The 20,343-nt window shown below is 53.5% G+C and overlaps 8 protein-coding genes; 2 read left to right on the forward strand and 6 right to left on the reverse strand.

The window, feature by feature from the left end:
- Positions 1-2,341: 2,341 nt before the first annotated feature.
- On the reverse strand, positions 2,342-3,288 carry CHC_T00004404001 (hypothetical protein). XM_005716237.1 is given in 4 exon segments: positions 2,342-2,646; positions 2,647-2,754; positions 2,884-3,060; positions 3,220-3,288. 3 exon segments carry the CDS (start codon positions 3,286-3,288, stop codon positions 2,647-2,649), a joined length of 354 nt encoding a protein of 117 aa, XP_005716294.1. The 3' UTR covers positions 2,342-2,646.
- Positions 3,289-3,464: 176 nt separating this feature from the next.
- On the reverse strand, positions 3,465-4,222 carry CHC_T00004405001 (hypothetical protein). XM_005716238.1 is given in 2 exon segments: positions 3,465-3,691; positions 3,692-4,222. The coding sequence occupies 1 exon segment, from the start codon at positions 4,220-4,222 to the stop codon at positions 3,692-3,694; it is 531 nt and encodes a 176-aa protein (XP_005716295.1). The 3' UTR covers positions 3,465-3,691.
- A 448-nt stretch (positions 4,223-4,670) lies between these two features.
- On the reverse strand, positions 4,671-7,404 carry CHC_T00004406001 (hypothetical protein). XM_005716239.1 is given in 2 exon segments: positions 4,671-4,887; positions 4,888-7,404. 1 exon segment carries the CDS (start codon positions 7,402-7,404, stop codon positions 4,888-4,890), a length of 2,517 nt encoding a protein of 838 aa, XP_005716296.1. The 3' UTR covers positions 4,671-4,887.
- Positions 7,405-7,848: 444 nt separating this feature from the next.
- CHC_T00004407001 (hypothetical protein) lies at positions 7,849-8,220 on the reverse strand. The gene has a single exon (XM_005716240.1). The coding sequence runs from the start codon at positions 8,218-8,220 to the stop codon at positions 7,849-7,851; it is 372 nt and encodes a 123-aa protein (XP_005716297.1).
- Positions 8,221-9,831: 1,611 nt separating this feature from the next.
- On the forward strand, positions 9,832-13,110 carry CHC_T00009122001 (glycine dehydrogenase (decarboxylating), mitochondrial precursor). XM_005716241.1 is given in 2 exon segments: positions 9,832-12,960; positions 12,961-13,110. The coding sequence occupies 1 exon segment, from the start codon at positions 9,832-9,834 to the stop codon at positions 12,958-12,960; it is 3,129 nt and encodes a 1,042-aa protein (XP_005716298.1). The 3' UTR covers positions 12,961-13,110.
- A 14-nt stretch (positions 13,111-13,124) lies between these two features.
- Positions 13,125-15,641, reverse strand: CHC_T00010235001 (Glutamate dehydrogenase). XM_005716242.1 is given in 8 exon segments: positions 13,125-13,515; positions 13,516-13,649; positions 13,761-13,848; positions 13,939-14,569; positions 14,689-14,728; positions 14,829-14,966; positions 15,084-15,570; positions 15,571-15,641. 6 exon segments carry the CDS (start codon positions 15,568-15,570, stop codon positions 13,516-13,518), a joined length of 1,518 nt encoding a protein of 505 aa, XP_005716299.1. The 5' UTR covers positions 15,571-15,641; the 3' UTR covers positions 13,125-13,515.
- A 1,123-nt stretch (positions 15,642-16,764) lies between these two features.
- CHC_T00004409001 (hypothetical protein) lies at positions 16,765-17,881 on the forward strand. XM_005716243.1 is given in 4 exon segments: positions 16,765-16,853; positions 16,854-17,100; positions 17,301-17,485; positions 17,486-17,881. 2 exon segments carry the CDS (start codon positions 16,854-16,856, stop codon positions 17,483-17,485), a joined length of 432 nt encoding a protein of 143 aa, XP_005716300.1. The 5' UTR covers positions 16,765-16,853; the 3' UTR covers positions 17,486-17,881.
- A 104-nt stretch (positions 17,882-17,985) lies between these two features.
- CHC_T00004410001 (hypothetical protein) overlaps positions 17,986-20,343 on the reverse strand; it is a 3,036-nt gene continuing 678 nt past the window's right edge. Inside the window, exon 1 of the mRNA XM_005716244.1 lies at positions 17,986-20,343. This exon is cut by the window's right edge and continues 678 nt beyond it. Coding sequence (XP_005716301.1) covers positions 17,986-20,343 — 2,358 coding nt within the window.

Below are 20,343 nucleotides of genomic sequence, written 5' to 3' on the forward strand. Positions count from 1 at the left end.
TACACTGACGAAAGAATTGGAGAAGCTCCTTGGAAGGAAAAAGGTTGCTGTACAGTTGCTCACAGACAGCAAGAGCCTCTTCGACATCATCAGCAAAGGAAGCCGCACATCGGAAAAGAGACTAATGCTCGATATTGCTTGCGCGCGCGGATGATACCGCAAGTTCGAGATTGATGATATTAGCTTTGTGCGGTCTGGAGATAATATTGCAGATGGTCTCACAAAAAGGATGAAACAAAGCAGTTTATTGAAAGTGCTAACTACATCTACATTAGAGATCAAACCGGAACAATGGATTGTCAGAGAGACCATCTCAGACACCCTCGCCATTAGAATTTCTCAGATGCCCGACTCTGTGTAACTTGCATCACGCACTAATGTGCATTGTGAGCTCGGGTGATCAGCTTTTAATGCCAGAGAGTGCCCCTCCAGGTATAAAACCCTCGTGAACTTATCAGGCGGGACTAGTTAAGGCAAGCTTTCACACCACGTCGACACAGAGCCGTCACCCCGAAGGATGATTTAAAAGCTAACTGGAGCTTAAGCATGAGAATCCAAGTTGGGTCATCAGGCTGTCGAGTGGAAAGAACAAGGCAGGTTGATGAGAAAATATTTGCGCATCGAATTCTGGTCTGCATTTATACTGATATTTTAACGACCATTCAGGTAATTTTTTTCTCATCTGAAATTTGCAGTGCACTTGAAACCGGTTCCGTCATTGCAGAAGTGAACATGGGTACTCATCTTGACTCCTTTTGAGACTCAAAGCGCTAAGGAGTCGCATTTATCGGACGAGATGCAGCGAAAGGGGGGAGTGTCGATGGAGTGGAGCCGGCCACTCTGTACAGTATCTATACAGTACCTGTACAGTACCGGACACCACTCTATTTTCGCCTTTCGGCTCGTGGCTTTCAGCCACGAGCGCCGCCGTCCGATTATATACCTGCGACTACCACCTCTCTCGATCTAGCGAGGGCAAGAGGGAACTAAGTAAAGACTGACCATCGTCACTTTACTTTTACCTGCGCCGAAGCGTAGAGCCTCGATCCCCCACGCGTCTCTACACTCACCACCGCTTCCGCTACCTGACAACGTCTTCCCTCGTCTCAGCTTGGACTGAGATCGCGCTGTCAGCCCAGACCCTCGTGTGCAGCGACACTATCCGAACGCATCTTATCCGCGTCGAGATTACGGCGGCCGCTGAGGGACAGACTCCTACACGTTCCGACGTAATTTGGCAGCGTGCAAGACAACTTCTCACATCATGGAAGTTCACGCCTCTCCACTATCAATACTAGTGGGTAGACCAGTGAGACGACAGAAGAGAAGCGAAAATGAGAACTGGTTTGAATAACGTATTAATTGCACATTCAGGTTCTTTTAGTTTGACGCTACGCCTATCCCTAAACTGGATTAATGGATGCGAAACGAAGAGCATTATGAACACGGCTTCCTTTAAAGCTACTGTAGTCTGAACTATCGCTTCCGAAATGATACAAGTTGTCCATGTTCGTGATCATCGAATATGACTACTAAAAATGCGATCATCCCACTCTGTGCAAAACTGCATGGGAGGCTTCTTAGAGGCGCTTCTGACTTTCTTCCAAAATCTGGCATCTCATCCAGGTGTCTCGGTTGCGACATCTCGCCATCTTTTGCGTTATGTTGCGCTTGTGACAGGCTTCCGAGGCATTGGCACGGGTGGCATGACACCAGTGGAGGCGCTCTTCAATAAAACATAAACGTTAGCTTCAAGTCATGAACGGAAATAGATGCAAAGACAGGCGCGAAAACTCAAAACCACGTGAGATACCAAAGCACATCCGTTCAGAAAAGAAAGCGTCTCCAGCAGCTTGTAGAAGCAGGCGTCCTGAACACACTGGACGTTAACTGCTAAATCTCTTCCAGAAAAGACGTTCCCTTTTTCAGACTGTCACTACTACGCTACGTGAGCAAGGGGCTGGGAACGATTCTTTTTTCATCCGCTTCAGTATGCACGCCGTGGGATGAGCCCTACAGCACAAAATGGCGGAGCCATTGTTGAGGCATTCGAAGAGGACATCGCATGTCCATCAGCAACAGGAATGAACTGCGAGATCCTGATTGAAGGGTACTGCCTCTGCTGTCGAGACTATCATGATATGGCAGCCTTTTTGAACAGCGTTCCAATCGCGGTCAAAACTCACTCTACGAGCCTTGTATGCAGGACGGCATTGCGGGTCTGTGCAGCCCAGGCTGGGGCATTTGAAGAGGCTCTGGCCAGGCAGAAAGGCGTCGCTCTTGTACGGCTACGTGAACGAAAGACAAAACCTGAGCAGACGGGAACGAAGTGCTCGAACGCTAATGAAGAGAAAGATCCAATTAAGAACTTGTGTACAAGCTATCAGAACACGGGCCACCTCGGAAGCCGCTTGATAAATAGCCGATAAACTGTTGTTTGCAGAACTGTCCTTGGAAGTTTTCGTGTAGCCGTGTTTGATCGGCGATCTGGCTACCCGATAGATCTTCTTGTAATTCTCAAGACTACAGGATGCAAGCGGACGCGTTTCGCGCATTTCTGAGTTCAACTCGGGAAGGATTGAAAGTAGTGCAAATGACCTTGCCTCAGCGACATGCTGTACAGAGGAATAACCATTGAAGTTTTAACTAGACCCGTTCCCTTGAGCCGCAACTCCGGATTCCGCTTCCGATGGCCAGGAAAAAACCGAAGAGCAGACTTCCGCCGACGGAATTCCGAAGCACTAAGCCGGCCTTCTACGTCCAGTCGGAGGTCGGATTGTCCAATTTGTAATAGGTAGCAGAATTGCAGATCATCTTTTGTTCAGTGAACCGGGATTTAAAACTACTAGACGACAGTGACAGTGGACGATGCATCGCACTTACCTGGGAAATAGGAATACCCCGGATCTGGGCCGCTTCGTATGTGCCAAAGACAACACATGCAGCCCCGCCGATAGCCCCTCCAACCATAGCACCCCGTTTCATTTTTTCAAGACAGTCTCGTCGGCCAGCATTGAGAAATACCATGTTGCGGCGAGTACGGGCAAATGAAAGCTTCGTCTCTCCTCTGTGGCTTCCAGGGACTCTGAGCAATGCTTTCACACCAGTAACACCGCCAATAATCCGACTAGGGGCTAGTAAGAATCACAGGGTGAGATAAGCAATCGAGATACTATTGAAGGCTGTGCTTGTGGCCCTGTTCAGATTGGTAACAGGAACGAGATCAGCTCCTTCTCCCGGATCAAAACGGCTGCCGTGGTGCGAAAGGGGATTTATAAATAAGAGCATCTGAGCGGCAGCTTGGAAAATTAAAATAAAAGAGGTGCTTACGCTACAGTGCTATAGACATTCACGACAAGACCAAAACAGCTTCTATCCTCCTTTTCGCAGAGCGTAACGTCGCGATCAATGTCGCGACGGATTGACAATGAAGTCTTCAACCAAGACGTGCGGCCAGAGACGGCTTTTGACAGAAACGAAATAACAGGAACGCTATGCCTGAAATCCTATCTTGTATTTGTGAGTGTCCGCAAAGTGATCGCTTGATCTATCTTGGACGAAATGACCCCGGTCTACCTGCCACGTAAGAAGTACGGAGCTGTCCCTACGCTTCTATATGAAACATTTTCTTGAAGGCAGGCTAGTCCTGTGGCATTGCATAAGTGGTTAACGACTCTAATTGGCAGTTTCTTCACTCGAGTATTTCTGTCACCGCTTGAAGCCTGAAAGAGACGTCTGCAATAGCGGTAGTAGCGCGACTGAGAGCACCCTTTGCCTCGAAGAAGTGAAGGTTGAAAGTGGAGAACTCGGCCTTCAATTTCTCGATTTCCTGCTTGTTGAGAGCCACGTCGCTCGGCGGTCGCTTCGTCGCAGCCTCAGAAGAAGATTCTCCACGTGAGAGGACTGCGGCGTTCAATCTAATGGTTTTCTCCATGTTTTTCGCAGCGATTCGTTCGCTGATTACATCCTCCGCAGAATCAATGACTGACTTCGGGTACTCCCCGTTAAAGTCCGTAATCTTTCTTGCTCGTCGCCATCCAGTTGGCACTTTTCCTTCTTTCCATGATAGCAAAAACGACTGAGCCGCCATGAAGCGTTTCGCCGCAGCCAAATTGTTATCCTTTGAATACTCCTCATTCTCAGAACACTCCCATGGTTCCTGTTCATTCCACTCCGTCATCCGCACAATCTTCTCGACATCGTCAAGTTGTTCTGATGCCATTTCGGTCAAGTGTTCTATGGCTAGAGCGAGCAGAGGGCTTTGGTGCGGTCGATACTGATGCTCGTGAACAGAAGTGCAAAAGGCTGTGGTCAGATTTCAATTTCGAATTATTGTCAAGTTTGCAGCATGTGCTGCATAGAAACGACACAAGCAAATATCAATATTTGTACAACTGTACAACAGCGGAAATAAATTGGGCCATTACGATAGAAGCCCGGCGTGGCAACGTAGCGGATTTCCACGGCCTTTTTGTTACAGTAGTGGTCTCACAACAACATACGCACTTACTCCGTAGATACAAATGACGTGAAGTGTGGCGAACTTTCATTGCCGACCTCTAGTCATGAGGAAATGGATTTTAAGCGGTGACACAAAGTTATACGGTATTACTTGTAAAGCCCCGTTTCTTTTACACAGACTTGTCGTTTCATGTAGTCGCGCGGAAGGGTGGAAGGAGACCGTTCTAGAGTGCAGTTTACTTTGTTGTACCGGATTTGCACGTCTACGTGACTAGAAGTACGTCGCTCCTACTGTGCATCCACCCTCAGACTCCCAAAGTACGAAAGTCGCGCATCGGCACTGCTCAATAGACTTTGCACTGCCTTTCGCCTCTCCTGACATGTGTCAAAACCATGCAGAAGGACACTCTATTGCAAGCGTCACTTTTATCCTCCAGACGATTGATTTGCGTCATCCTTGATTTGTTTTCGCTTCTGCTGAGCCCTCTTGCGATCCCATGCAAATCCATACCCACTGCCGCCAACTTTTGGTAAACTGCTTTTTTGCAAAGCACTTCGCCGAGCTTTGGCGACTTGCAAAATATCAACAACCGCGGGTTCAGTCCCACTCGGTTGTCGATCCGCATCGTCACCCGCGGAAGACGAGTTGCCAGCACCACCGCTGGCTCTGATATCTGGGATGTCGTTCGTGGTAAGAATTGTTCTTTTCGGTGGGGATGCTGGCCGACGTCCGTTCCCTTTCCCGGGACCCCGCTTTTTCCCCCCGCCATTGTGAGCATTTGCAGATACTCCTCCCCACACCGCACCAACCCTCATCGCGACATCTGGATTCGGAGCGTTACTGCTGCTGCTGCCAGCGCCATCTGCAACGCGATTTGCTCTTCCTGAAGCCGATGCTGGAGCTGAATTTCCCACAGGGCCTAGCGCCGGGAACGAACCAGAGGAGAAGTGCGGCCCTGGAGCATTGTTAGCCCCCCGAACTGCGGAGATTCCCTGCTGTTGACCTATTCTGGCGTGCGAAGGCGGTGCTTTTAACAAAACCGAAACTGCTGTCTTGGCGTTGGCAGGCTGTGCTGGTTGCCTCATGGTCTGTGGTGCAGATTGTCGCGTTGGAATAATGTCCACCGGTCTGGCCGCCTGGGTTGAAGAAGACGAGGAGGCGTTTCCTTGGGGTTTGTTCACGCGGCCGAGTCGCGGAAAAGCTTCAGGCCCCGGCATTCCGAAGCGCCTTACCGGCTTTGGCGCGGCCCGCGGAACAGGTGCCCCGGTCAAGGAAGGGAATTGTTCATCTTCGCCTGTCGCCGCATTGGCAGCGTCACTAGGTCCTGCGCTATTGCCAGAGTAACTAAGTTTCGTGTCTGTTTTCCTGTAGCAAACTTGCCTCAAAGGCTCTCTGAGCACCAGCTCAGGAAGCAAGGCGACCAACTCCGGTAAAATATCTCTGACGGCAGATCGGACTCCGAAAGCATCTGTAGCCGCCTCGAAGTACGCCTCTGCGGATATCTGGCCACTCTGAAATTGACCGGACGATAATCGAAACTGTTCATACGCCGCTGGGTCAACCAATGACCTCATCGTCTTGGTTAGAAGAAGTTTCCGGGCTTCCCTTTCTTCTTCGTCCTGGGGCTGATCAAGCTCGTGGAAGTGACCGTCGTCTGGTCTTCGAACTTGTACGGGAGCACTCCTTGCGTTGGTTGAGGAACGAGCACTAGATGCAGATGGGCGTGAGCCTGGTCCCGAGCGTGACGCTGCGGTGCTTTGCGTTTCCTCGATGGGCGCCGGGACAGGACTATCGCCAAAGTTGAGAGCGCCGGAAAAGACGACATTTGACGACAAAAACGCTCGTCGACGTGCCGCCTGTCTTGTTTGTTCTCGCCGGAGATCCTGTGGCGTGTCCGCACGTCTTCGGCGAGGGTCACGCTCTCCGTGCAGTTGTTGCAAGTTGACGGTGAGAGCACGAGGGCGTGCACCACGTGTATTGTCACTGTGCCTCGTATGCTCATGCGCTTGAAGCTCAATGTGCGTGGCAAAAACCTCACCGCGACAGCCTTCATGAGGACATGTGTAGTGCTCCTTTCTATAGTGCTTTTCCAGTTCTTGGAAGTTGAGGTAGTACTCATGCATTCTGCCGTTGCGCTCGCACATCCTGCAAGCCTCATGCTGTTCCTGCAAGTGTGCGTACAACTTCTCATCGTCCAAATAGTACCGCCGACAGAACCTACATTGCGGATGATTTTTCCTCAAATGATCCTTCAACCTGGAGCTAAACTTCTTATGCGCATCCAAAGGGTACAACTGGATCTCCGACACAAAGTTCTTCTTCCCTGAAAAGCACGTTTCGCAATACAAGGCGTTATGCTCCGTTTTCGCATGGGCCCTAAGCTGGGTCGCATTTGCAAACACAGATTCCTGCCCCCCCTTCGCATTGCAATGCTTATGCGAGCACTTCCAGCCTCGAAAGTTCTTCAGTTGCTGATGTCTCGTCCTTTCAATGAACCACATCTGGACAGGCTTATCCTGAAAGGCGCCGGGGAGCGCAACGGCATCATCAAACGACATGCCCTCGTGGTAGACACGCACTGGCACGACGACGACCTGACGCAAGTCGACCTGGCACATGACGCATGCCTTGCGGTCGTAGAGGACGCGCATGCGATGCGAGCAGTCCCCGCACACGACATGCGGGCAGTTGCCGACCGCCCAGTCGCGCGCGACGTTGGCGCAGATGGTACACACGCTACCCGCGGGCTCTTCGACGGCGGGCTGGGCGGTGGTGCCGGTTACGGCGGGCTTGTGAGCGGCAGCCCTACGGTTCGGGGCGCGGCGCGGACGAGAAGCAGAGGTGGCGGGCGGGCGCGATGAAGGGGGGTGGGTTGGATTGGAGGGGGCGTTGGCGGACGCAGAAGAGTTGTCGTTTCGGCGGCGGGGTTGGTTCGGAGCCATTGCGCGAGTGGGTTGGAGTTAGGGGGTTACGAGGGATTTGCTGGGAAGCAGTTAGGCGTAAATAGAGTTAGTGGGGTGAGTGGAGAGGCACAGGTCGGGTTGTGTGGGTTCACGGGAAGGGGAGGAGCTCTGATGGCGAAGGTGGATGGGCAGTTGTGCAAATGGCTTCGGCCTGCCAAAAGTACATCGTGCTTTAGGTGGTGCGCCGCTGGCGCCAGCGCAATGGACTAAAAGCGCTGCGGCCTCCAAAGTCGTAGGCGCCAGTTGGCGTGACGCGATGCCTGCGGAATGCCAACGTGAGGATGTGGCCCAAGAAAAAACGAAAATACTAGATTCGACAAATTCTAATTTAGTACTGCGCTTGTGGCGCAATACGCAGTGCAGACATGCCCAGCCCTGAGTGGTTTTGAGGCGAAATGCAAATGCAAAGCGCATGGCGATGAGCTATGGAAACTTGACGAGTGTGTCCTCGTAGCGTCCGTGCGGCCGTGCGGCAGAGGAGATAGCGTGGAAAGAGCGGAAACAGATGCATGTGGGATGCGGCTTATCCAAAAACGGGCTGCAGCTGTTGGGAATTTGTGATTCAGGTTGGTTTCGCTTCTGTTGGGAGGGTCGCCTTGGGTTGATGGCGACTGGCCGTAGCCCTACCGCCGATGACAATGTCGAATGGTAATTCACTCTTGGGTGAGGATGAATGGACCACGCATCTTTACAGAAAACGGTTCGGTGCTTAATCACGGGGTCTGTTCTCTCCGCAGCCTCTGCCGCCGAGTGGAAATTGTTGTTTGAGAAGCGGAAAGGGCAAGTGATGAGCATGTAGCGCGCTTAGTGAATAACGTTGATGCCTATTCCCCACGGGCCAAATATGTTTAGTTGGCGTGCACGACCCTCACAGTCCTTCGACACTCTGCGCGCCATGCGGGCCAGAATCTATCCGCATCGAGAAAGATGGGTTATCGGAGTATGGCGTGTGCATCCCGCATGGCGGCGGGAGAAAGACGTCACTTGTGTGTTCGTGATGAAAAATGTGAAAGCGATGAAAAGATCGGAAGGACGCGCAACTGTACTCAGATTGGCAAGTTAATGGCGCCATCGAAAACCCGCAGGAAGTGAACGAAGGCACTTTCTGCGTTTTCTCGGAAACGGTAAATGTACATTCCTATCTGCAGAATCTAGAAGATACCCTTTGCACAGCCAAATTGGCTTGCATCTTCTCCACTCGACTCTGCGAGCGGCGGCTACTCCCGTGCATATGTCCTCGGGGAGTTAATGGCAAGGGCCCTTGGGGCGTACAGTGTCACCGAGAAGCAGAAGAAGTATTTCCACCTGTAAGTACCTGGAGGCTTGATTTTCATATCTTACAGCTCCCGAAGGCAACAGCAAAGACGAATGAGGAAGGCTAATCCCTTTTTCCGGAAAGGGATACAGTATACAGTGGGTAAGATAGGGCAGTATCAGCGACACACATCGAGACTACTAAATGTAATCTTAGTGAGTCGAGTGCATAGAAAGGCCCCGTATGTCCCCACCTCAAAAAAGGAGATAGAGCGTGGCGAGACTTGGTCTAGATGTGGGGTTGCAATGTCTGGGTACAGTACAACCTCTTGTCGTCATCGTCAGCGCCCAGCAGACACCCTGTACGATCACCAGATACGATTGCCGACATGTGCACACTGCTACTCGTGACAATCAAAGCAACGAGTGCATGTGCAAGGCAGCGCCAGCTATCCCCGCTCCTTGTGATGCCCAGAGCCCCGCTGGCTACACCGCTCGCATATGTTGTACATCTAACTAACCAAGAAGCAACAAGTGGCGGGAGCAGAGCCGAAAACCTCACTCTCCCTTGCTACACGCGCGTTTCAAGCTCCTGCCCCCGAAAATCCGCGCATACAAAAGATCGAAAATCCAATCGGCACTGTCCCGTGAACTACTCAGAACAGCCAATGGTTTGGCCATGAACAATGTGGCGGCGGGCCACGTCCAAACGACCGGCTCATAATGCTCACCAGGCGCAGCGTGAGATTCCTGTACACCAGTCTACTGCCATTCGCGGCTCAGGTTGCATCGCCACTCAACGCCCATCAAATATCCCCCTTCCGCTGCCGAAGCGCATGCGCCTGTCAGTGTGCCGTGGAGATACACAAAGAGCCAAACAGTGGCTCCCTCGCCGTTTTCAGCCTCATGATTCGGACCTCCCTCGACCACCGCACCTCGACTTTTTCCCATCTTTTCTCAGCACAAACATCTACATAAGGTTTAAGTCATCCCTCTGCCCATCCTTGTCCCTTTTGACTCCGCAGAATCGTCATTAGTCTTCACTTTACCCTCGTCTCGAAACGAACCCTCTCTTCGAAGACCAAGGCCGCTTCTCTCTTGTCCCAACCATCCTCTATTGTTTCGAGTTCCCCCGAACAACGATAGAACCCAATGGCCGCCCTCCGCTCCCTCGCCTCCGTCGGGCGTCGCGCCGGGCTCCTTGTCGCCCCTAGGGTATCTAGCTTTGCCAACTCGCTTCCGGCGTCTTCCTCCTACGCCTCGTCATTCTTCTCGCGATCCGTCCCGACGCGTTCATCCTTTTCCAACTTGTCCCAATACGCTCGCACCTTCTCCGCTGTCCCGGAGCTCTTCAGCGCCACGGACTCCTTCGCGAATAGGCATAACAACACCTCGAGGGACGTGTCAGAAATGCTTGCGTTCCTCGGCTTGCAGGACATCAATCAGCTCATCGACCAGACTGTTCCGTCTTCCATTCGCAACAATCGCGACTTAGAGGTAGGCCCGGCCCTTTCCGAGACCGAGGCTTTAGCCAAACTCAAGGCAATGGCTAGCAAGAACAAGCTCTACCAGAACCATATCGGCATGGGCTACCATGGCACTCTCACCCCACATGTCATCCTCCGCAATATTTTGGAGAACCCTGGATGGTACACCCAATACACACCGTACCAAGCAGAGATTGCCCAGGGCCGGCTTGAGTCCCTGCTCAACTATCAAACTATGGTGGCCGACATCACTGGTCTTCCAGTTGCGAACGCCTCTCTCCTCGATGAGGCCACGGCCGCCGCGGAAGCCATGTCTATGTGCTTCAACATCGCCCGTAGAAAGAAGAAGTCTTTCTTCGTCAGTGAGCTCGTTCACCCTCAAACCATCGATCTGGTCAAGACTCGTGCCGAAGGATTTGGTGTGCAGGTCATTGTCGGTGACCACAAGACATATGACGTCGCTGCGAACAAGGACCTTTGCGGTACCCTAATCCAATACCCGGCCACTGATGGATCCATTGATGACTACGAACCATTCATCGCGGCAAGCAAATCTGCTGGTGCCAAGGTTGTCATGGCCACTGATCTTCTCGCTCTCACAACTCTTAAGTCACCCGGCGAGATGGGTGCCGATTTCGCTGTCGGTAACTCCCAGCGCTTTGGTGTTCCGATGGGATACGGAGGCCCTCACGCGGCTTTCTTTGTGACCAAGGAGGAGTTCAAGCGCCAGCTCCCAGGTCGTATTATCGGTATCAGCCGTGATGCCAACGGGGGACCAGCCTTGCGAATGGCCATGCAAACTCGCGAACAGCATATCCGCCGCGACAAGGCCACATCTAACATTTGCACTGCCCAGGCATTGCTTGCCAACATGGCTGCTATGTACGGCATTTACCATGGCCCGGTTGGGCTCAGAAAGATTGCTGCGCGCACGGCTGGCCTTGCTCGCGTTTTCGGTTCCGCAGTTGGAGAGATGGGATTCACCGTTCCATCTGCCAGCCAATACTTCGATACCGTCAAGGTAACTATGGGGTCAGCAGCCGAGGCAGATGCAGTCATGTCAGCCCTGGTAGAAAGTGAAATCAACGGCCGCCGCTTGAATGATACTGAACTGACATTCGCTTTCGATGAGACTCATAGCTTGGAGAGTGTTGAGAAGCTTGCCGGTGTGTTTGCTGCTCAGAGCGGAAAGTCTGTCGATATCGCTGCCATTGCTGAGAAGGAATCATCCGTGTCCACTGACAGTGTATATGGAGAGGCTTCCCGTACTTCTGAATTCATGACTCACCCCATCTTCAACACGAAGCACACTGAGCACGAGCTCTTGCGATACATCAACCGTTTGCAACAAAGGGATCTATCCCTTACACACTCTATGATTGCGTTGGGCTCCTGTACTATGAAGTTGAACGCCACTTCTGAAATGATTCCTGTAACATGGCCGGAAATATGCAGTCCACATCCGTTCTCTCCTCCTGACCAGATGGAGGGCTACTACGAGATGTTTGAGGACCTTCAGAAGGATCTTTCTGACATCACTGGATTTCACACCGTGTGCCTGCAGCCAAATTCTGGAGCGCAAGGTGAATATACCGGACTGCTTGCGATCAAGAAATACCATGAGAGCCGTGGAGACCATCACCGCAACGTCTGCATCATTCCCCTCAGTGCACACGGAACCAATCCAGCCTCGGCAGCGATGCTTGGCATGAAAATCGTGACGGTTTCGTCTGATGAAATGGGCAACGTGAACGTTGCAGAACTGCGAGAGAAGGCGGAGAAGCACAAGGATAATCTTTCATCGCTGATGATCACGTATCCATCCACTCATGGTGTGTTCGAAGATGCCATTAAGGAGGTTTGCGATATCATTCATGACAACGGCGGTCAAGTGTACATGGATGGAGCAAACATGAACGCACAGGTTGGATTGTGCTCTCCTGGAGAGATTGGTGCCGATGTATGCCATCTGAACCTGCATAAGACATTCTGCATCCCTCATGGAGGTGGTGGACCAGGCATGGGACCCATTGGTGTTGCCAAGCAGCTTGCTCCTTTCCTTCCTGACCATCCGGTAATCTCCCCTCCGAATCCTGACAAGGTACACAACAAGGGCATTGAAACAGGGTGCGTCTCAGCTGCACCCTTCGGCTCCTCCGCTATTCTACCAATCTCTTACATGTACATCAAAATGATGGGAACAGATGGACTTCGAGAGGCCACAGAGCAGGCCATTTTGAACGCCAACTACATGGCCAAGCGCCTTGAAGACTCATACGACGTCCTTTACAGGGGAAGCAAGGGCCGAGTGGCTCACGAGTTCATCATCGACATGCGTCCGTTCAAGTCCAACTGTGGCATCTCGGAAACAGATATTGCCAAGAGACTTCAGGACTACGGGTTTCATGCCCCGACTATGAGTTGGCCTGTTTCTGGAACCCTCATGGTGGAACCAACAGAGAGTGAGAGCAAGGAAGAGCTCGATCGGTTCTGTGACGCAATGATCATGATTCGCGAAGAGATCCGTGCCGTGGAGGAAGGTCGTATGGACAAGGAGGACAACCCTCTCAAACATGCACCTCATACAGCTGCGATCGTTTCTGCGGAAGAGTGGGATCGCCAATACCCCCGTGCACTAGGTGCGTTCCCGGCCGCATGGGTCGAAAACCAGAAATTCTGGCCCACAGTGTCCCGCGTCGACGACGTTTTCGGAGATCGTAACCTTATGTGCACTTGCCCTCCGGTCTCTGACTACACTCAAGACGACGATGAGCGCATAGAGAGCGTTGCATAAGATGCGTCGAAAATTTTTTGAGAACAGGCCGACGTGAGCATGAAAAATCTGTGAGCAGTACGGGTTAAATTCGGAGAATAGCGTATGGCTGATGCTACTTCACATTGTATACTAGTCAACGGGCATCGTCTTCTAAATAGTTTGTCGTCTGAAAGCGAGGGAGGTAAAGGAATCAAAATTGACGAAATTTGATCACTTGAGGAGTTAGCGCCTTGTAGGACGAGCGAAGCCTCTTGAGACTTGACAATCTCAAAATCTCCTCTCCTCCGCAAGGATGATATGAATCATATCATATGATGGCCACTGAACTCGCCCAGTTGTCTGACACGAAGCATATGCGCGTAAGCAAAAAAGGTGACGCTGACAATGCTCATTCGAACTAGCCATATTCTACAATACTCCCACTCGAAGTACCCTAGCATATTGACAGTCTCGTGTTGGAACACGTTGCTTGATGGCACTAGCATCGCACGATCATTTATGTATGTCTACCTCCATAGCCCTACGGCCGGCAAAAGTCATGCTTGAATACACAGTACTGAAGGCATCAACGGCTTACGGCCATTGTCCAGCCCTCCGGTACGTATCAGCGATAGCTTCCAAGGATTTGATGTATGCGGCATCCCGTAAAGAGCAGTTCTTTTCCTCGGAGATCTGCAAAACCTGGTCAGTTGCCGCAATCATAGTGTCTTCCAACCCAGAGCGGACATGAGTTTCCTCGTCAGCTCCAAGGACGATATTTTCCTTTTGATCGCCCGACAATGAAATGCCATTGCTTTCCAGAATGCTGGCCAAATGACGGCCGTGGCTTTCCTCGAAACGCTTGGTGAGGCGCCCCAGCCTCATGCCGGTCATGTTTTTGGTCCACTCAACGTACGAACACATCACCTGTACAAGTCAAAGAAACAAAATAAATGTCAGAGGTTCTCCTAAGACAAATACGCCCAAGTTAAAGATAGCCGACTGGAATTAGCTTACACCCATGCTGTTAGCCAAAAGGTCTGGAATGATAACAGTATCGCCCCGCTTGTTCAAAATTTCATCTGCATCAGCTGTAATAGGACCATTGGCTGCTTCGGCGATAATTTTCGCCTTGACAAGATGTACGTTGTCTTTGTGGATGACACTCTCCAGGGCTGCAGGGATCAGGACGTCACAGTCGATCGAGAGGAACATAGAAGGATCGGCAATAATCGATAGAGAAGGGCTCCCCTCGTTCGTGAACCCTTCAATGCAGCCCTTTGTGTCCAGCATGTGCTTCTGAAGAGCTGGGATAGAAATTCCCCTCTCGGGGTCGTACAGGATACCATCCCTTTCAGCGACTGCGATGAACTTTCCTCCGTCTTCGTGAATGAACTTGGCAGACCAGTATCCAACATTTCCGAATCCTTGAAGGACAAACGTCTTGCCTTTCACGCCCGGTGAGGCGATGCCGGTTTTCCGGAGAGCTGAGTCATGGCCGAGAATTGAGCGAATAGCGTAAAATACGCCTAGTCCAGTGGCGCTTTCGCGCCCTCGGATTCCACCATGACCAACAGGCTTTCCAGTCACACACCCAGCTGTGAACATATGACCAGGATTCAGTTGAGAGAATGTGTCCCTGATCCAACTGTGTGATGAACAGAGTGACGAGCAGCATGCAGCAAGAGTGTTATGTTAGTGGGCTGTAGCTAAGGGGAATAGAAGAATAGGTTTCTAATAAGGTGGCAAAGACTGTAAATGACGTACCTCATTTCCTGGGGTCCTGTTCCATAATCAGGGGCGGGGACTATTACGCAAAATGAGGTAAGAAGAGGACTTATGTAAGAATCTGTTTGGTACACAATATCCGCTGGAATTGAACAGACCGACGAAATGTGATGCCATACCATCTTTGCCGCTGCCAATAAGGTTCCTTGCGTGCAGTTCGTGAGTGAATCTCCTCGTAATGCGTTCAATTTCAGTGATGGAATAATCGCGCCTATCAATGCAAACACCACCCTTGGCTCCTCCAAATGGTACCTCGACTGCACCGAGGACGAACGCACAAACAAAGTATAAAACAACAGTGTCAATCGCGCTGTTTGTGAACGCAGCATGGCAGCAAGCGCACGGGGCCGATAAGCGATGGGAATGCTACTTACCAAGCGCGCACTTGAGAGTCATGAGAGCGGCAAGGGCCTTAACCTCCTCCAAGCTGACATCGGCTGCGTAGCGGATGCCGCCCTTCGTGGGGAGGATGTGTGTGGAGTGCTGTGCGCGATAGCCAGTGAGGACCTGTGTGGACTGGTCGTCCCTCCTGATAGGGAACTGGAACTCGACGACGGAGTTGCAGGCGCGGATGATGTCCAGCAGGCCGGGGCTGATGTTGGTGAGGTGGGCCGCGCGCTGGAAGAAGAGGTCTACGCTCTCCAGGAAGGTCTGATGCGGCTCGGGGGCCGGCAGCTCCTCCACGGCCGGCGGCTCCTCCACGGCAGACGCGATGGTCTGCTGGAAGCGGGCGAAGCGGGAGGCAGGGGCACATGACGCAGTAGGCGCGAAACGCGACGCGACGGCGGACAGAGGGTGCGCGACGGACGCTGTGACACGGGGGGCCAGCGCGCCTAGGGCCGGGCGCGCGCGCAGGAGCATATGGGCGTATCGGGAGGACGACATGGTGTGGGTAGGGTTTAGTTGGGACGGTAGTTGGAGTGGAAGGCGAGCTGTGACGGCAATTGGGGGCGGGGGAGGGAGAGGGGGGGAGGTTTATAAGCAGTTGGGACAGACGGCAGCAATTGGGGGGGGGGGGGGGGGGAGGGAGGGGTATGGTGTCAGTAAAGAGGGGAATGCGAGGGGGCGAGTGGAAAGCTCTCAGAAGGTGGGTGGGTGGGCATAGTTTATAGTTCCACGGGGTGTGAGAAGGGAAGGATTAGGGTTGCGGTGACGTGTCAGGGTCCTTCTTCCACAGGCGCAGCGGCAAATGAGGAGGTCGGAGAGACGCGCAGGTCGAAGCGCCGCAGGTATGACATGCGCCGGGCTTTTTGGGACATAACTCCGGGCCCTGGGCAACGCATTGCTGGGGGTTTTATCTCGCGCCCAGATTTCTGCACACACCTCCACGGCGTGGCTGTATTCATGCACAGGCACAGGCACTACACATTCTGTACCGTCTCGCACCCATCCTCCACGCCGGCCCAAAGCCTCCACACCCCCCGGCATTGCTTCGCATACCGCATCGCTTGCGGCGCCTCGCCTCTCGAGCCGCATCTCCCTCCCCCACCTGCAGCACCGCTACATCTAAATTTATGCACACTCCTTGTGGTTGCCCAACGCCCGGCCCGCCGTTCCCTGCTTCCAGAGGCCCAGTGGAAACCCCCCCCCCCGTGCCGCCCGCCGCGCCGCCCCCCATTGGCTGCCACTCCCGCGCCGCCGTGCCACGTCTTCTTTCCATCCATGTCGCCTGCGCCCCGCGCGCAACCCTCTCCGCCGCGCTCCGATGCTAACTGAAACCTGCGCTCCAATGCTAACTGAAGCCGCCCGCGCGTGGCCGCCGCGCTGCGCTCCAAGCTAACGGCGGCTCGCGCGGGGCTGCTTGTCGCAACGCCGCCGTGTGATACAGCGCGGAAATCCCCTAATGCCACCGGCCGAGCAGACGCCGCGCGGCCCCTGACGGCGCCTCGCCGTCGCCCAGTGCGGGGCGGGAAGCAATCTCCGACATGGCGCGCCCCGACAACGCTGCCGCCGCCCGTGTGCTCCCTCAGCGCGCGGGAGACTCGGCTCCACGCCTCCCTCACGTGCTCATTGGATACGGCCCAGTCAAAATTCCCGCGCTGCGTTGCTGGTTGTCTCTCGCTTACCTTGCGCGGCGTACTGTGTCCTCGTCGTACACGTGGCACACGCGGCTGTGGACCCCTACTGACGCGCTGATTCACTCAATGATCCGGTGCGGCGCACACTCGACGACTGACTCCGCTCTGGGATCCATTCGCTCGTTTCCGCTTGCGTCACCCCGATCCCGATCCGGGCATTGGTCGCCGCCGGGAGCCCGTCACCAGCGCTGCACACCTTTCAACAGAATCACCTTGTATACATCCGACCTCCCCGCCCTCCCCGCCCTCCCCGCCCAGTCTTTAGCTTCTCGCCCCCGTCCTTCGCACAGCCACAACTGCATCACCACCATGGGTAAGTGATCCACCGCCACTGCGTCCGACGCACTCCGCTTTCCCTCCGTGCACACGCGTTACCCAACCAGGCTCCAAGCTGCTCCGTCTGATCCGCCAGCGCGCCGCTTCGAAGACCCCCCCCCCCCCCCCCGCTGCAAACCCACGTCGTCCACTCGCGCAGAGCACTGACCAACCTCCACGACCCCTCCCCCTGCGCAGGTAAGGTTCACGGATCGCTCGCACGCGCCGGAAAGGTACGCGGCCAGACGCCGAAGGTCGCGCCGCAGGAGAAGCCAAAAAAGCCCCGCGGCCGCGCCGCCATGCGCCTCAAGTACAACCGTCGCTACGTCAACGCCGTCGTTGGCCCCGGCAAGAAGCGCGGACCCAACTCCTCGGACAAGTAGACGCCTGACTGTTCGCATGGGAAGGGAACGCGAGGACGCGCTGCATGCTGCGCAGGTGCATGTAGGTTACGCGTAGCACAGACGGGTAAACGGCGTGTGTCCTCGCTTTCGAGTTTTGATCGGTGCTTCGCTTCTTTGGTGTCTGCGCTTTGCTTACGTGCCATCCAGTTCGGAGTGTGCGTTCTCATGGCGGGTCATGCGCATTTGTTGAAATCAACACTAAGTTGGTCTATGCTGTCGTGTAGAGGACTAGTTTTTGCTTCCCGGAAACACTCAAACTCGGCTAGTCTTTCACTTTTTACACCTGCATAGCAACGAACATAGCAACTGATACAGGAACGCCTATGCTTCAAGAGTAAAGAGTACCAACGGCATACGACACAACTTTTTATCTCACAGGTTCGATGACAACGATGGCTCAGTGATATTCTTGTGCAAGACACATCCGAGAGGACGCCGTTAGCCCTTGTTCATTACAACACGACATACGCTCCGTAAGCTCACGGAGACGGGGAGTTAATCGCCACAACCTCGGTATCGTGTTTTCTTGACCGAATTCGTTGACGTTTCACTCCCCTTCTCGACCTCGCACCGAAGGCCTCCTCTCCTTCCGACAAGCCGTTGAGAAGGCCATCCCCTAGTGTGTCTTTCACAAGAATATCCGATACTCCGTTCTCATCAGCCCCGTGCGTAAAACTTGACGTGTATAATGCCTCTGATCCAACGTTGGCGCTAACTGGATGACGAACTAGCATTGCTCCATGCCGGTGGGTAAACCCATTTTGAAACCTTCTGGTGCTACTAGCCCACATAGGTGAAGAACCTTCGACGAACACTGCGTCGTCTTCATCCTTAAAAATCTCTCTTCTCGCTCTCGGATACGGTGACACACTCTGCTCTCGAAACGTGACCTCGTTCGAACGCGGACTCTTCAAAAACCGCATCGGCGATCCTGTGTTACGCCTTAGACGTTGTCTTGCCTCTGCCATTTTGATCAGCTGAATGCGGCATTGCTTCATGCTCATGCCAAGACTTGTGCCGAGCTGTTCTAGTTGTGCTGAAGGCACGCCAATATCTGAGTCGAGAGGAGCCTTCAGCTCCTCTATACAATAACTTTGAATGAATTGCCCTAAAGTGGAGACTTGATGACAAGTTAGTTTTGCTTGACTTTCCTTAGTTACGTCAGATGTCGACTGCATTGCAGTCAGGTTAGAGTTCTCGCTGTCTTTTCGCGGCCTCCGTCTTCTTGACCGTGCTGCAATTGCTACATTCAATGCCTCTACTCTTTCCTGTTTGACGGACAGCAGGTCCGGACGAAGGGGAAGTCGCGGTTTTCGTGTCTTTTTCTCGGCGGCGTCCAGTCCTTTCGCGCTTGTATCCGCATGAATCTCCCCCTTCCACATGCTGACGAGGCTCATGGACTTTAGCGAAGAGGTGACATCGGCGACTCGAATTCCGGTCTCTTTTGCTACTTCCTTTGTCGATATCCTTCCCATGTCCTCTTTGCTACGCAGAAATTGAGTTATCGTATGGGCCCAGTAACTACGGTACGAAAGCTGTCCAAGGTCGGAAAGGGGGCGTTCAGGAGACGCGGTTTTACCCTCCCTCTTCGTCAACTCGTAACTCAAAGATATCAAAAATCTTCCAACACCCTTACGTTGGTGCTGTGGAAGTGTCAAAATGCATGCCAGATTGAAGTCGGAATGACAAGCGGGCTTCTCCTTGGAGAAGAACCCAGCCATCACATCCTCTATTGTTACGATATAGAACAGAAAGGGGCTGACGTCAAAATACAAGGTCTTGTGGTCTAGAAAAAGCTTGCCCAGTAGGCACAGTCGTTGGCAGTAGTCATTGCTAACTTGACCATCCAATTCGTAGACGGCAACTTGCCGCGACGAGTCTTCGTAGATGAGCAGACCCGGGGGTCCGATCCACGTGCACGCGGTACAATGCTTGACATAAGACCGCTCTGATCGAGTGTACTTGAGACAATAACGGCAAATGTAGAGCTTGTCGACTTCTCCATACTTGCCAGGATACGGTGAGTAGTACCATGCATCAATATGATCCTCACCAAGGACAATGGAAGAAATATTCCTGACCTTTGTCATTTCCTCGCGCGCCTTCTCCAAGCGGGCCGCAGCCTCGCTGCCAACCTCCCTCTCACTCACCGGATTGATCTCCTCGTACTGCCTCCGCCTGGCCCTGGTGAGCTTGAGCGTGTGCCTCTTGCCGGTCTCGGCGACGGCAAACTCTGCCTGGACGGCATTGTCGACGAGGGTGTTATCGACGACACTAGACGCGGCCTCCGCCACAGCTGACTCAGTGGCACGACGCAACTCGGCGGCGTGGACCCATCGGTCGAGGCGTCTGTCGCGGCCGGAGAAGTGGACGTAGACGCGGCCGACACGGATGGGATGCGGGGCGGGAGCGGCGGAGGGCTTGATATGTGTGTCCTCTACAAAGGCCTCGACGGCCGGTGGGAGCGGGGAGACCTCGTGGTTTCTGCGCTTCTTGGTCCTCTGCGAGGCGGGCCTCTGCGGGGTGTCAAACGAGACGGAGGGTGACTTGGAGTCGGCGGCCTCCCTGAAACGAAGTTTTGGGGAGGTGGTGGTGGAGTCGTGCAGCCTGTTGGGGTAGGGATGGAGAGCGTCGAGGAGGGTAGAGCGGCGAGAGGAGGGGTAGGGTGTGCGGCGGTTTGCGCTGCGAAAGGGCGATTGGTGGTTTGAGGCAGCGAGTTGGGACTGTTCGAAACGTGCGATAGCGGCCTTGTATTGAGGATCGAGGGAAACGACTACGGCATCGATTGGAGGGGTGGCGGAGGCGGCAACGACGGTACACAAGACGTGTTCGCCCTC

This window comes from Chondrus crispus, genomic scaffold, assembly GCF_000350225.1.
Source record: "Chondrus crispus Stackhouse genomic scaffold, scaffold_23, whole genome shotgun sequence".
In the NCBI taxonomy this organism is placed as follows: domain Eukaryota; phylum Rhodophyta; class Florideophyceae; order Gigartinales; family Gigartinaceae; genus Chondrus; species Chondrus crispus.